Source organism: Citrus clementina, unplaced genomic scaffold (assembly GCF_000493195.1).
Source record: "Citrus clementina cultivar Clemenules unplaced genomic scaffold, Citrus_clementina_v1.0 scaffold_2, whole genome shotgun sequence".
Classification (NCBI taxonomy): domain Eukaryota; kingdom Viridiplantae; phylum Streptophyta; class Magnoliopsida; order Sapindales; family Rutaceae; genus Citrus; species Citrus x clementina.
Genome location: NW_006262688.1, coordinates 12,680,276 through 12,697,141, shown reverse-complemented (window position 1 = coordinate 12,697,141; position 16,866 = coordinate 12,680,276). Strand labels below are relative to the sequence as shown.

The 16,866-nt window shown below is 32.2% G+C and overlaps 1 protein-coding gene across 1 annotated transcript in view; it reads right to left on the bottom strand.

Annotated features, from left to right (window-relative positions):
• Positions 1-9,944: 9,944 nt before the first annotated feature.
• The window catches only part of LOC18052768 (coumarin 8-geranyltransferase 1b, chloroplastic), a 20,813-nt gene continuing 13,891 nt past the window's right edge, over positions 9,945-16,866 (bottom strand). The window contains exons 3-13 of the mRNA XM_024190761.1: positions 12,496-12,694; positions 12,099-12,182; positions 11,932-12,006; positions 11,666-11,749; positions 11,395-11,484; positions 11,051-11,152; positions 10,838-10,933; positions 10,674-10,745; positions 10,483-10,578; positions 10,113-10,217; positions 9,945-9,989 (exon numbers count right to left, since the gene is read on the bottom strand). Of these exons, the coding sequence (XP_024046529.1) occupies positions 9,945-9,989; positions 10,113-10,217; positions 10,483-10,578; positions 10,674-10,745; positions 10,838-10,933; positions 11,051-11,152; positions 11,395-11,484; positions 11,666-11,749; positions 11,932-12,006; positions 12,099-12,182; positions 12,496-12,694 (1,048 nt within the window). The remainder of the gene's footprint in view (positions 9,990-10,112; positions 10,218-10,482; positions 10,579-10,673; positions 10,746-10,837; positions 10,934-11,050; positions 11,153-11,394; positions 11,485-11,665; positions 11,750-11,931; positions 12,007-12,098; positions 12,183-12,495; positions 12,695-16,866) is intronic.

Below are 16,866 nucleotides of genomic sequence, written 5' to 3'. Positions count from 1 at the left end.
TCCACTACTTCTCGAACAAATTTACAGAAAATCCATACGAAGGAGAACCTAGCAGATGTTTTGACCAAGCTGATAAATACTGATAAGTTTATCTGGAGTAGATCCTCTTGTGGCCTAGCAGAAACGTAGGCAACATGATTATGGCGAAGCAGAAATGATGGTGTGGAGATTGATTGATTTTCAATTTAATCTCCAAGTGAGAGAATGTCAAAATTGGCTGCATCTAGAAGCTTTGAATAAACAAGATTGGTGGCACAGGGCTTTGAAGATTGAAAAGGCCGAAATGCTTGAAGAGGAAAATGGAAAAAGAAATGTTTGAAGAAGAAAATGAGGAACATGGGTTTGAAAAGGAGGAACAAGGTTTTGACTTTCTTGGCCATCATTTTGCTATAAATAGAAGTGCAAATGAAGAGCTTATACATTCCATTCAGAGAGCAATTTAGCAGTTGAGAGAGAATTTAGAGAGCTTGAATTTATAAGCTCTTGTTATAGTGATTTAGAGAGTTTAGGTGTATTGGGGTTTTGGGAAGTGAGCTAAAATACTACAATACTTGTAACTCCTTTTCGCTAGTAAAATATTTCCTTCTGTCTTCGCCCGTGGATGTAGGCTAAAAGTCGAACCACGTAATTTCTGGTGTCCTCTATTGTGCTCGTTCTTTATTTTTCTTCCAATTTTATTTTAGCTGCTTGTCTGCTCCACCCACCAATTTCCTAACAGTAGTATCAGAGCTATTGGTTGTATTTTTGGAGTCGGGAACTGTTCACATATACGGCACTGTACATGTATACGACACTATTTATTACATGAAGGCGATTTTCAAGACTTTTCACCAGGTACTTCTTCTCCAATGTACGCCACAAAGTCACCGCACACTCCTCATCTTTCACCAAGTATTTCACCTCCTTGGTCAAACAAGATCTGATATGACCACAAACTTTTTCATTCATACGATCCTAAATTTCTTCATCATACAAGTGTCTTTTATTTTTCAGAACAACATCGAGATCGATTTGAATAAAGGCATCCATAACTTCGCGCTTCCACATGCCGAAGTTGATTTTCCCATCAAACTTTTCAACATCGATCTTCTGGCCTCCTATAATAGGTGCTGAATAGTGATTTGACAAATCTCGCCTCCCACCTGAAGTGTCTCCTGAAATAGTCTCGGTAGATCTCTCCCCAATTCTGAAAGTTTCACCTTCTACCATTTTTTCAACGAACTATTTCCACTTGAAAAACAGTCTCTATGATGTTAATTTTGTGTGAATAAATGCATTAGGAAAGTTCCCAAGAAACTGGACGAGAACTCGGTCCCAATTAAAAACCAGAATCCTTAGACTCTTATCGCCTTTGTTGACAGAACTTTCCTAGACATGCAAAAATACACACTACTTACAATAGACTGTCTCCCAAGTACAAATGGCCGTCTCCACTGTATTCGTGAACAGTACAGTATGTGAACAGTATCATATACGGGAATAGTACTGTATACGTGAACAGTACCGTATCCCCCCAAGTACGAACCTTCGGCTCTGATACCACTTGTTGTGCTCGGAATGCGGAATCAAGCGCACCAAATAATTATAGAAAAATAAAGGACACAAGAATTACGTGGTTTGGTAATTAAATCTACATTCACGGAGGCAAGAAAGAATAATTGTTTATTTAACAATTAATAGAGTACAATATTTGAGTAACGAATCTCACTTCCCAGAAACCTAAATATACCCAGTACTCTCACACTCTGCAGGAAAGATAAATTCCCCAGACACACTTCTCTCACTTCTCTCAAAAGTTTAGAAACTTATAAGCTTAACAATTTTGGGATGATTATAGAATGAAGAAATGGCTTCAATTTATAGGCTTCAAGCATGCACTATTCCACCTAATCCATCTGCAATTTGTCAATATCCATCTCTGTCAATTTGACAAATTTTGCTAACTTTTCCATTTTTCTTCATTTGGTGCAGGATTGTCAAATGCCAAATACAGCTTGCAATTTGGTGCCGACTTTGAAAAATAAAAGCAATGTATGTGGCTCACTTTTCTTTTCCAACCAAACTCTTTTGACTTTTCAACAAACAAGTTGTTGATGGCCCTCTAAAAAATATTTTAATTTTGTTTGGTACGCAGTAAAACTATAAGAACTTAAATCCACATTGAGCACCATTAGAACAAGAAGGACTCTCAGGAAGTTTTATCATTAAAGATACTTGATAACCACTCTTCACTGAATAAATTCCTCTTTTATCATCATGCCAGACTAATTTGTCTTGTCTCGAAGCATGAGGAAGAGGAATTTCTAGAATTAACTTGACATCAACTAAGAGAAACTTTTTTCAGATTAGTTGTTCGTTCCAACAGCCCCTTCTATCAATAAGTTTAGCAACCATATTGTAATCAAGCAAAACCTTTGGTGATATTAGCTTGAATATATGAGGCTTGGCATCCATCTATCTGAGTAGACAACGATTGATTTACCATCACCTACTCTCAATCTAGACAATTCTCTATACCTTCTTTCCTCAAAGTAAACTTCTCCATACATACGAAGGGTTCAATCGCAACTTACTTCTCATGAACTCCCCTTTCGGTAAATATCTATTAATTATTCTGGGCAATGAAGCAACCTCCGACATTGCTTTCCACGAAGTGCTTGATTAAAAGCTCCGAGATCATGAAAGCTTAGACCCACCATCTTCTTTCGGCACACACATCTTTTTCCAATCCATCCAGTGAATACTCCTTGCCGTCACATTGGATCCCCACTAAAATTTTGCAATGATTTTTTAAATATTGTCATAAAGGATTAAATGAAGCTAAAAAAGACTCATGGCATATGTTAGAATCGCCTAGGCAACAACTTTAATCAAAACCTTTTTATCGTCACTAGAAAACAACATTGATTTCCAGCGATTAACCTTGTTGCAAAACTTTTCCTTCAGCTCACTGAAATTTTGATATTTAGATCTGCCAAGCATTGAAGGCAAACTGAAATATTTCTCATGATGAGATACAACCTCCAGCTGGAAGGCCGCCTTTAATTTTGCAAAAACATCAGCCTGTACATTTGGACTGAGAAGTATTGAAGATTTTCTTTTAATTAAACACCTGGCCAGAAGCGAGAACTTCTCAAATATTCTCTTAAGGTGTCGGCACTCATCCACTGAGGCTTTCTAAAAAACGAGGCCGTTATCTACAAACAAAAGTAAAAAATGGAAGGACAATGTCGCCCAAAATCAACACCATGAATTACGTTCGCACTAATAATATTTTGTAATAAACATGAAAAAGCTTTGGCACATAAAATAAATAGAGAGTGGGCAGCCCTGTCTTAATCCTCTTTTAGGAATTATATTATCTGATGGAACTCCATTAACGAACACGGAGAAGGAAGAAGCTATAATACAACGCAAAATAAAATCAAATTTTAGCATCACCTTACCTAGAAAATCCCATTCCAGGCGATCATAAAGCTTATTAATATCTAACTTCAGAGCCATCATACCATTTTTCTCCTTTTTCTTAATCTAATTTTATATAAACCTTCATAACTACAATTATATTGTCTATAATAGGTCTACCTGATGCAAAAACGCTTTGATTTCCAGCTTTATCTTTTTAACCACTGTTTTTGTAATAATTTTATAGATAATATTACAGAGACCAATAGGCCTGCATTCGGATACCCTTTTTTGGCTTTTTAATTTTAAGGAACAGAGTAATTTAAGTTTTATTCAAATAAGAGATGTCTCCCCATCATTCACAATATGAAAACAAACATTTGTTACTAATTCGCCGATAATATGCCAATATTTTTGAAAAAAATCCAGCATTTAGTCCATCAGGCCCAAGAGCTTTGTAGGGATGCATCTGAAAAAGGGTTAGACGAATTTCCTCCTCCATAAAGGCTTTGTCTATCATTTGATTCATATCCTCTGTTACTTTAGGCTCCAAATCAATAATAACATCATCAATTGAATCATGAGAAGGATTTGAGGAGGTAAATATATTAGTAAAGTAGTTGCACACCTCTGCTGTAATTTTTACAAGCCCTTCTCTCCATCTGTTGTTTGAATCCAGCAGCCCATCAATCCTATTCCTCTTCGTCTAACTGAAGCCCTGTTACGACAGTTTCCTTTTAAGATTGATTTGCCTTGATTCTAGCTAGCTGTTTCCTTATTTAGTTGTTTTCTTTATTAGCTTATTTTCTTGTTTTCTCTGTATAAGAAGAACTCGATTGGGGGGTTAATTTTTTTTATTAGAAAAAAAAACTTAATAAAACTTCAAGAGTTTTTTTTTTTTTTTTGCTCTACCTCTTTGATCATAAGATTTGGTATCAGAGCTCGATTTTGGCACCAATTTGGCTGATGGAATGAGAGCACAAGAGCAAAAGCGTGTGGATGAGTCTTTGAAGCAGTTGCAGGAGACCTCAGAAAAACACGGCCTTCTTTTATCGGATTTATCTAAGATGATGGCTGCTATAAGCCTGAAATTTGATCAATCCACAACAACAAAGACATGGGATTCCAACAACGGGGGAAAGTACTTCAACCAATAGGGGTTCGAATAACAATCATACTGGTAAGAATTCCGTTCAAACTTGATTTTCCAAATTGAATTTTCCCAAATTCGAGGGTGAAAATCCTAGTGGGTGGATTTACAAGTGTGATAGTTTTTTTAACATCAATGGAATTGTTGAAGAAGAGAAAGTAGAGATGGCATCGATCAATTTAGAGGGACATGCCCTCGAATAGTTTTAGGGGTATGAAGCTGGCCATGCAATTTTATCAACTGGGAGAGTTTTTCTACAGAATGCGTTGCTCGTTTTGGTCCTAGTGCTTATGATAGTCCAGTTGGGCAATTAACCAAGCTGAAGCAAACTAATGTAGTAAAAGCCTATCAAGAACAATTTGGGCATTGATGGCTAGAACAAAGGGGCTGCCAGAGGATTTCTTTGTTCAATGTTTCATTAGTGGCTTGAAGGATGCCATTAAGAACCAAGTCACCATGTTTCAACCGAACACTCTGACCCAAGCCATTGATTTAGCCTTGCTACAAGAACGAGCTATGGAAGCAATTCTTAAGGAGGCCAAAGGGGTTAACAAAGGTGGGGTGAGTACAATGAATTCTTTTGTGCCAAAAAAGTCAGACAGTAGCCGATTACCACCTGTGAAACGGATTTCTGCAGTAGAGATGCAAGAGAGGAGAGAAAAAAAAGCTTTGTTATTATTGTGATGAGAAGTATAAGCCTAGTCATGTTTGCAAACGGAAACATATTTATCTATTACAAGGCGAAGATAGCAAGGGTGAAGAGCCAAATGAAGTTGACAAAGTGGAAGGAAAAGAAGAATCTCAAGTTTCCCTTCTTGCCGTATGTGGGTCTAACACTCACCAAACTATAAGAATTTGCGGCAGCAAAAAGAAAGCTATCACCATACTCAATGATTTTGGAAGTACTCACAACTTGCTTGACCCTACGGTTGCAAAAAGAACAGGCTGTGAACTTCAACGTGTTAGTCCAATGACTGTATTAGTGGCAGATGGAACCAAAATAATTAGTGATGCTATTTGCCGGCAATTGAAGTTGAATATTCAAGGAGAGGAATTCCGAGCTGATTTTGAAATGCTAGTTATGCAACCGAAGAGGGGGTTGAATTGGGTTCTTAAAACATAAGCTAAACAAATCGAACAACAATTTAATCTAATGCTTTAATGAAATAAAAAACAATAAATTTAACAATGCTAAAATAAAAAACAATAAATTTAACAATACTAAAAAATAAAAGAGTAAGGGAAGAGAGAGTAAACACAAAGAGTTTTATGTGGTTCGGCAATCCCTACTTACATCCACGCCTCCAAGCAAACCAAGCGTGAGGATTTCACTATCCAAGCCTCCCAAGGCTTCAAATGTTTACAATTGACTTCCAAGGTATCAATGAACCTTTACAACAAGAGATTATCCCCCAATCTTTTAACCCAAGTGTTTATATCTTTAATAATTTTGTTAAAATTACTATTTAAATTTTATATTTACGACATATTATTAACTTTTGTTTTATAGTTACAGTTTTTTTTCCACAGCATCCCAAACAGGACCTTAATTTATATATCAAACTAGCATACCGTGTATGTACCTGAGAAGGATCTCTCGTTGTTGCTATGTTATATCATCTACTGAGAAGTCATTCATATGGGAACAATTCTAATCCTATAGTTTTCTCTCATACATTCATGCTTGGAAAGTAACATGCCTGATCCCTTGGAAGGGATTTCTATTTATAGATGTTGGTTTTAAGGTTTCTGGAATCTACATGCTTATAGGTATTTAATAGTTTCTTTTAAAGAATATAACATATTTATTTACTTTTAAAATGATTTGATTTGTGTAGGTTCTCAGCAACCCAGAAAAAACACCTGTTCACACATACCTGTGCAACTACGATTTGAGTGACATGCCAGCTGGTACTAGAGTAAGATTCAATAGAACCTGCTTTTTGTCTTCATTAAATTATAGTTTGGTCTCTGATTGAACAAGTGCTCTGGCTCTATTGAAAAGGAAAATTTTCTTTTACCAAACTGTTGATGTGAAATAAGCAATTAGTAGAGGGCACTAACCTTGTCTTAGATTGCAATGTCGATGACACTTCTTCTGCTTCTGGATGTCATTCGAAAGTTGATGAATTAAATTGTTTATCATAGTTGAATTGGAATATTACATAAAGTTGATTTCTCCTGGAAGCAAACACTTTTTTAATGTCAGAGGTTTGGTCATTTCAGGAAGCTTAAATTTATTGAATTTGTTCCTATTATGTCTGTTGTGATAGTATTCATTTTGATTGTGAACATTCAAGAATGTTATCATTGTAATCACTCAGAAAATAGTCACATCTTAAAGCATATCTCCCTCACTGATTTTTGTTTTTGTTTCATGCTTATTATTTCTTTTTTGGTGCTACTATTTCTCTCTTTAGTGTCTTTTCATTGTATGCAAGTTATATGTGTTCATATCGTGTGGACAGTGGACTTTTAATCTCATTGTATCTAATTGTATGTGCGTTTTTCTTTCTTTCGTTTTTTTTTCGCTGCCGTTCAAATCAAATTAGACATTCTTGCGACAGAAGGTTACTCTAGCCTCTTCTGGCCCGACATCTACAGAGTTGAAACAAGGACAGATAAGTTTGGGAACTAAAGTCAGAGAAAAGGTAACTGCAGTCCAACAGCAAAGCCACCCTGTTAAGTTTAGCAGATTCTTAAATTCAGATGGAGTTGACATGGCGCATGCTAGGCATTCTATTGACCAGAATACTGAAGTTAAAGAAATTGAATGTTCTGATCTAGTGGATTCAGTAGATAGAAGGAAGTCATCCACTCAATCCTAGGATGTGGCAAGTATTCGTTCCTGTATGCTTGAGAATGGGTACAATAATGGTGATTGGCTGTGGCCAAAGACTGATCGTAAGGATACCAACTGCATGGATACATGTCATGAAACTTGCAAGAGGCTAGCTAAGAGTTGTTCTAAAGTTAACGAGAATAATTCTGGAGCTGGTGCTCTGCGTTAAGCTCTTCATCTTCGTTTTTTATGCCCCTCTCCCAAGAAAAAGTCGCATTTGGTTCAGAGATGTAAATCTGATCCTTTCTCTGTGCCACAAAATGCAAGTCTAGACAAGGAAGGTGAGCGAAGGTTCTATCTATACAATGACTTGAGGTTGTGTTTCCTCAACGCCATTCAGATGCTGATGAGGGCACGGTATGTGATCTTGATTTCATCTGTTTTTTGGCTCTAGTATGCACTCTTCTTAAGTTCTCTTATGTCGATTTTGCACATTTGTATGGTGTTTAAGCTGATGGGTTGTTTGGTCATATGAAATCTTAGATAGAGTACTCTGGATTCTGATAGAAAATGAGAATACCGAAGTAATTATTTGTTGGCTGAATGATCTGGTAATGCCTCGTATTTGCACTCCTTAACCCTCAAGAAAAAATATTCTTTATAGATTCTAGATTTCTAGTGAGCCTTACCCAGTTGATGCTGCCTGCATATGCATAAGTTGATCAGTCTTTATAAGACTCTTTATCATGATAATGTAGACCAAAGAATTTTTTTATTTGGTGTCCTAGTACTTTAGGGCTAATAGAGGTTTTCTCGTCTGATGGCAGTTGAATGTAGAATACCATTTCCCAGAAGATCCAAGATACTTCGACATTGGCAACTGAAATGCCTAGATTTACTTTCGCCAAATTATCGTTTTCTTGTATTGATTCTGTACATAAGAAACACTACATGCTGTTTTTCCAGCCATCTCATTTCGTAATGGCGCTAACCCCGATCAACCTGTACAGATTTCTATTTTCTAATCATTTGATGGGTTAATATATACATTTCACTTTGGTCTAGTAATGTTCATTTCTTTGATCTCCAGAAAGCGTCATCATTGACACCTGCATTTGCTTGTTGACTGCTATCACGTAGGCTTAAACCATTCCTGCTGCCGGTTAGTTAAATTCGACACGTAACAGAACACTGAATGCGAAAGCTGATGTAGTCCGATTCTGTTTGATAGGCTGGCTTATGGTATTAAAAAATAAGCAAGGGAATTTCTTGTGTGAACAGTGAACGTTTCATTTTCTACTTTTTGTGATTCAGTTTCATCTACTACGCAAAATTACCATAAGAAATAAAATGAAATCCTAGCTAGTCTCTGATGAGCCTTCGATGTTCGATCCAGTACATTAGTGCTCAGAATAAATTCCTAAAGAAAAAGTAAGTGGAAAATTAAAATGGATTTCAGACAGTATCTTGGAATTGGGGTGCTATAACCAAGAACGTGGAGAAGATTTGATGCTTTTGCAGCGCTATTAAACATTCCAGATGTTTCATCCAAAAAAACTATTTCAAATAATGTGATATTTATTAATTGGTTAATGTGGTATTTATTAATTGGTTAACTATTTCAAATAATGTGGTATTTATTAATTGGTTAATGTGGTATTTAGTAATTGGTTAACTATTTCAAATAATGTGGTATTTATTAATTGATTAATGTGGTATTTAGTAATTGATTGGTAAGATGATGTAATTAATTTATTTAAATTTTATAAAAACAATTATCAATCATTTAATGAATAACACATAAATTGAGATAAATTTGAGATTAAAAAAATGGGATTTTTATCATTTCTCTTTGAAGATAGTGCTACTCATCTTAAATTTTTTGTCTTAAAAAATTATTCTAAACAATGTGACATTAATTGATTAGTGAGTGCCAGTAGTTGATTTTTTTTAGACTCTGTTAGTATTTTTTTTGAAATGATTCATTACATCCGTGATGTAATATTAATATTTTTTACTATTTAGAACTCTAATATTTTTAATCGCCTATTATATATCCCTAATCTAATATTAATGTTCAAAATTTACTGCCGAAGGACGTGTGACATTTTTAACATACAGAAAACTTTCTATCTTTTGACAAACACACCATATTATAGACCGTCAATAAAATTTATAAGAATAAAGAAAAGGCTCAAAAACACTAACAGTGAACTCGTCATCCCCACGTATGTAATAATAAGTGCAGTTGCAAGGGCTATGGCTTGTTTCCAAAGGATGAAAAGTAGAAACCAGACATCGACGTCAAAAAGAGTGAACTGCAAAAATCTCGTTGATACAAGGATTTAAACTTTTAGCCATCAGAAAATAAAGAAAAAGCTACCAGTTGTACTCGAGTGCATGAACTTTCACAAGTACGTAAATTTTGCCATATATAAATGACATTAATCTTGTCTATGGTAGTAGATCTCTGGAACATTGGTGCATGAATATATAGATTTTTAAGTCTTATCTAACAACTTATTGACATCAATCGCAACAACCTTATTATCGTTTTAACACAACAACACAACACAATAGTTGCTGTAAGCTGGCAACAAAGTTATCTCATAGTCGTACGCATGGAAGGAGGATGTGTTCAGCAAAGAGTAACTGCAAATGCGTGCAAAAACATATAACTATATAAGTCAGTCTACAATTAAATAAAATTCTAAAACTTTCTTGGATTTGAATGAAAATAATATTGAAATTACACATCAAAGTAGAACCACCTACCTTCCAAATGAACCTGTAAAAAGAAAGTATTGCTGCTTGACTGGAGACATCAACATTTCGAGCTCGTTGCAACAAAAGAAATGCAAGTGTGCTGTGGCCAATAATCTGCGAGAAAAAAACAATTTAATTCTTAATTAGTAAGTAATTGTGATCACATACATACATAAAAGGCTAAATTTCTTATGAAATAATACAATGCATAGTTGTGGGCTTTGTTAAAGTCTGAAAAAACTATTAAGTCATATGATTTAGTAGTGTAATGGCATTATACTATTAGACCATATAATTTAATAGTTTTCTCAAATTTTAATAAAATCTAGAATTCCGTAACAAATCAACAACCCCCCCCCCCCCCCCCCCACATTCTTACAGTGATAAGCTTGCTTTCCAGGAAGGGTGACGAAGCTCCTGCTATTACAAGAGCTCCGTAGACAACTAATAACATATAAACACCTAGCCAAAGTACCTGTTAAGAAGAATAACAGTTAGAAAGGAAAATCTAGGACAAAAATTGAAGTTAAAAATGATGGTTATAGAATTTATTCGAATTAATTTACACACTTTCTCTTTTCCTAGAGCGATACTGAGCGTTTGAATGCCATGTTCTTTATCACCATCCACATCAGGCATATCCTATTTAAAGTCCAAAGAAAATACATTAGTATCCATCCATAATCCATTATATATATGCTCTGCTCATTTTTAAGGTTTCTCAGTTTATTTACCTTAAGAAGTACAAGCAAAACGCAAAACCAGCACTTGACAGCCACTACAAACATCAATGTTCTTGAAAACTCTATAGGTCTTCCAAGCACGTACTTCTGTATGCATGCAGGGTATATTTCAAACCCACTTCAGTGGAAAATACAAAAGAAAATAAAAAGTTAATTAATGAGTGACCAAATGATGACACGGAGCTAGGCACAATTTGTACGTGCCTGGATGTGCATGAAGTAACCAAGAGGCATTGCAAGTCCCCTCTCAAGCACCCCATACATTGTTGCTAGAAATGGATTTCTCTTCCATCTAAGAAAGGGAAGCTACAAGATTGATAAATAACCAATTAGATCATGAATATATTGTGATCAAATGACCAATGTTGTGAATTAATTAAGTTTAACATATTGATTACTTTAAAAAAAAAAAAAGAACATGTGAGTTGAAAACTTAAACTTGAAACTTATTCCAACATAAAATAATTTTGAAAAACTTGTGCAACGTACAAATTAAAATTTTAAAGTTGATAAAAATAGTAGTGAATCTCACTCAGGGCCACACTTACATCGACGGAATACGCACTTGAAAGTACAAACCACATAATGATGGTAGAAATAAGGGGTGGAGATTGAAGCATAATTCCTATAGCCAGACTCTGAAAATTGAAATCAATGAATTAAAAATTACATAAATTTAGATGGAATATAGCTTCACTTACTAAATGTAAATTCGATAGTAGCGAGATTAGAGAGTTATTTTTCCTAATAATTAACAAATTAATCAATACTAAAAATTAAACAGAAATTCTTAAGCAGTAGTTGTTAGCATTTGCTTACCATCAATAAACATGTGCAAGTAATTGTGATTCCAGCTCCAATGGACAAATCACCGGAAGCAAGGGGGAGATCAGGCTTGTTAATCTTTATTAACAATGAATTAAACAATGTTAAACTAATTTACCAGAAAAATTAAGTAAGCAATATAACTAAGAATGAAATTATATTAATGAAATTATTACCTAATTTAGTAATGCACAGATTGTATATATTTATGATTGGAACTAATTATTCATAAAATTAGTTGTCTCTGATGAAATTTATACCTTGTCTATTTCAACATCATACAACTGGTTTACTCCCACCTCATAAATGTTCACCAGTAATCCGGGCACTATGGCCTGAAATATAATGAAGAATTATTTAAATAATTACTAAACAGTACATTACAAGCAATTTTTATTATTATATCATTAATTAATTTATAATTTACCTTCAATAATCCAATAAAAAATGTCGGAGTCAAATCGGCAAACTGTTGCGGTGCAAGAAGAGATACCGAGGTCATATCAATCGTCTGCATAAAACATAATCGATAAAAAACATAAAAATCATATTACGTTAACTGTAAATAGAAATTTATTTCATTTTATATATGTGTGTGTATTATTTCTTCAGTGTGAATATTTATATATTTAAAATATAAATTCATTATATACATCATATGATGTATTAATGTTTTTATTATTTTTTGTTTCATTGACTAATTTATCATATGGTGTGTACAATGAATTCATATATATAAAAAAAAAAAAAGATATTGGCACCTGAGAATATTTATATACCTGTTTTTTAATTATATATAAATTAATTAACAATTAGCAACTCACAGTGCCAAGAAGAAAGAAGGGACGAGTGAATTGAAAAATTGCGTTGATATTCTTGAGGAAAGCATCGCGAAAGCTGATGGAATTATTATTATCTTCGTCGAATCTTGATGCAGCTTCATCTTGTAACGTGACGGGAGCACGGTGCCTGTTGAATGGTTTACACTGTTTGTCGCTTGTAATACCCTCGCCGTTTCTATTCCTGCAATTGGTCAAGTGAAATAATGAACTTCGGCATCTGATGGAGTACTTCGTGCTTTCGCTACCTCTGTTCACAGCGCCCTCATGTATCCGTGTTATTGGCGATACATGCTTTTTCACGCAACCTAAAATGACCATAAGAATACATATAAAGTTTAGGAAAATGCTTGGTGTAGAGAAGGACAATAGAAAGACGAGAGAAATAATGAAGAAAGGGGTAGAGAGAGAGAGAGAGCAAAATTCTCTCGTCTTTCTCTCATACTTATCTCTCTCTAGCAATACTCCAAAATTTATCAGATAAAAAATATATATATATAACATGTAGTCTTGCAACTTTAATAAAGTAAGAAATCCCTTGAAATATAGGAAAAACACACACTGTATTATACTACATAATAAAATATATTATACTGAAGGATGTGTTTTTTTTTTTTTAGTTTATCCCTTATTTAATAATTTAAATAAATCCCTTATTAGATAATGATAATATATATATATATATATATATATATATATATATATATATATATATACACTTACAGATCAAAATTAAAGAGATTGCTAGTTTCCCTCTGGTGAAATCAATATATATTACTTTCTTCCTTATTGTTTTAATAATACCCAATAACCCCTTCTGGCACAAAAAAATTTAAAGGAATTTGCTTGATGTTTGATCTTCGGCTATAAAATATAAATTTATAAGAAAAAAATGTTTAAAAGCAACAAAAAGTATAAAAAAAAAAATGTTATCATTCATTTTTTATTTACACAAAACCCATGTTTCTTCCTTTTAAAATTTAATTTTTTTATTTTCAATTTATATGATTTATTTAATTGATAATAAATATAAAAAATGCATTTTAAAAACAAGGTTAATGCTAGAAAATTATGGTGTTGGGGCTTATTGGGTATTAATTATGAAAATAATAAGGGAGTAAATGATGTATATTGATTTCATTAGGGAGAAAATTAACAATCTCTCTTGATATTAATAGCTCAAGGTTTATGCCAAAATTCTTCACTTAAATAAAACTTAATATATAAAACATATTAATGATTTATATTGAAAGCAATTGTACAAATTGAGTTGATAGCTTACATGGCATGAGCTCAAAATTATTAAATTTTATTATTTATCATCCAAATGATGAAATTTTATTGATGACACATTAATTGGGATACAAACTAAGTATCCCAACAAAATAAGTATAACATTACTGACCTAGAGATATTTAGTTTCTTAAAATAGAAAATATGTACAACTATTTGTGCTAGTATTATTATTTATGTGATAAAGTAATTAATTATAAGTTTACAATATATAAAAACTTACAATACTCATATTTATCCTCAAGAATTTTTCAGAATGGCAACAAAATCAACTTTAAAATTATATGGGGTTATCATTAATTAAAAGAATAATAATTGAGTGTGTTAATATTTACTATTACTTCTATCACTGTTTTGAAAGTTTAGGGCTCCGTTTGATATAAATTTTTAAATAAACCTTATTTGAATAGAGTTTTTATTAGTAAAGCTTTTACATGTAGAGTTTTTACTAAAAAAATTTTAGTTGTTTGATTGTCAATGAAAGTTTTTATTAAAAATTATAAAATTACTTTAATAGATAAATTTTTTAAAGTTATGTTATGAAAAAAATAAAATAAGATTGTCAAATAAGTTAAGGATAGTTTAGATATTTTAACATTTAAAAAAAACGTTCAACCTCCACTTTAAAAAACTCAAAAATTAGAGCATTTATTAGTAGAGGTGAAGAGACACCGACTATAAATACCATTTTTCATAAACTTATTAGAAGGAAGATTCGTGGGGAAACGAGAGACATACCAGACAGTTGTAAAGGATGATACTTAGGAGAGAAGCATAAACATGAATGCAGCATAATCATAATTTTTTTTTCTCTCTCTAATTGATCTGCAAAAGTGAGTGGTTGGTTGGCTATTTGGCTTGGTGCTAAATTTATAAACGAACTTAAAGACTTGGCAAACTCTACTTGATATATACTTGACTTTTGAAAACTATTCAGTCGCTTTCTTGTTTTATTATAATTTTTTCAGCGGATTGTCGTCACTTGTCTCAGCCATTCTGTTTCACTATTTCCTTGCATGGTCGCTGCTCTTTGTGTAATGGCACCACATTTAGTTGATTTTTTTTGAAGTTACAATTTTATCCTTAAATTTGATGATTGAATAATTATTGAGAAAAAAAGTCCTTCTCATCCTTAGGGTTTCATGCAATAGCTCATTTCTTCCATTCTTTTTAAACAATGGCCTAAAACATCATTCTCGTTAACTCATCGTTAGTAAATGTCGTTTGTTAATAATTCGTTGAGGGCAAAAAAAGATTTTCTATTAAAGAGAAATTAAAATAAAAAATAAAAACGGTTGACATATAACCGAAACTAATTTTTATCTAATCCCGCTAAACAAGAAATACTATTTCAAGCAATTGTTTTACACTTCTCTCTATTTTGGCAACATGAAAACCCTTTAAACCCTATATCTAAGTACAACAAATAATTATAATTTTCATATTCATACAAGTATACTCTCTAATTGCATTGTGAGCTGACTTGGGGAGACAATGGTAAGGATTACGAGAGATAATAATGGTCAAGGAAAAGTGGTGGTAAAGTTTAAAATAAAAATTAATTGAAGATTAAGAAGATGTTCAGCACATGCAAGCAAATAAAAGTTGGCTGTATTTTTGATTTTTTTTCCAATGATTTAAATATATTGTGTTAATTACAGTTTGTTGCTTAAGATGATTATTCCAATGGCAAACCTACACGTTGGCTAGACCGAGCTGTAGCCCAGTCTAGTCTAGAAAAATCAGTTATACCCCTTACTTTTTTTTATCAATTTAGTAAAAATAATAGAATTTTTATTTTATTTTCATATATGTCCCTAATTCAGCTACCCTTATGTTTCCATCAATTTAGTATAAAAGTAGAGTTTTTATTTTATATTCAAATATGTCCCTAACTCAATTACCCTTATGTTTTCATCAATTTTATATAACAATAGAGTTTTTATTTTATTTACAAATATGACCCTAATTCCATTATATTATTTTCAATTGAATTATATATTTTATTGAATAGATTGAAAACACTAGAGAGCTAAAATTTTATTACTGCTTTAATTTCTTTTTAAATTCTAGTTAAAAAATATGTCAATGTAATATAACATCGTCACTAGTATTGAAATTGAATAGAAACATCATATAGTAACAACTATCAATATTTTCATAAACTTTTAATGTCAATTTTTAAATTTTATTTATTAGTTATATTAACTAATAGGACGATTTAGAAAGTAAATTTGAGTATTTTAAAGAGCTTTTGATAGAAGAATTATCAACATCTAGTTCTTTACAGAGAGCTAGAGCGCCTAACAAAAAAAAAAAAAAACAATTACACCCAAATACTTTTTTGCTTAATTGAGTTTAGTTTATTATTGAAACTTTTGACTAATAATACTTTTACAATTTGAAAGGGTGAATAAATTTTAATTGTTTAATTTATTAAGTCTCGTAATTTAATACTTCACTTCAAATATAAAAGTTTTACTTGCAATTTTTAATTGGTTGTAATTACATGTATTGATCTATTTTAATTTGAAATTCTTATTGATTTTTTAATCCTTATATAATTAGATGTTATTATAGGTTGCAACGTCAGATTCTATAATTGAAAAATAGTGTTTCACATTTGAGTTGTCTTTTGTTTTCTACTCTTTTTTATAATTATTTTATTTATAGCACTTATTTAGAGAGATAAAGTTTTTGGTATTCCTCCTTATTTAATGTACATCTTTCTACTTATAAATTTTCATATTCGCTTCAAAATATAAATTTTAATGTTTTGTAGTGTTATTTAATTGTGTAAAAAATTTATTTTAACATAGTTTGTATCACTTTAATAAAAAAATCATATTTTGCCCTCAATGAATTATTAGTTAACAACATTAAACTAACGGTGAGTTGGAGTAAGGATGTTTTGAGCTATTATTTAAAAAGTATGGATGAAATATGCTATTAATGAAATCCTAAGGATGAAAAGAGTTTTTTCCCTAACTATTCTTAAGCTAGATAAAGTTATCTAATTCTTGATACATAAAATATCATAATCTTTTAATATAAAATATTATA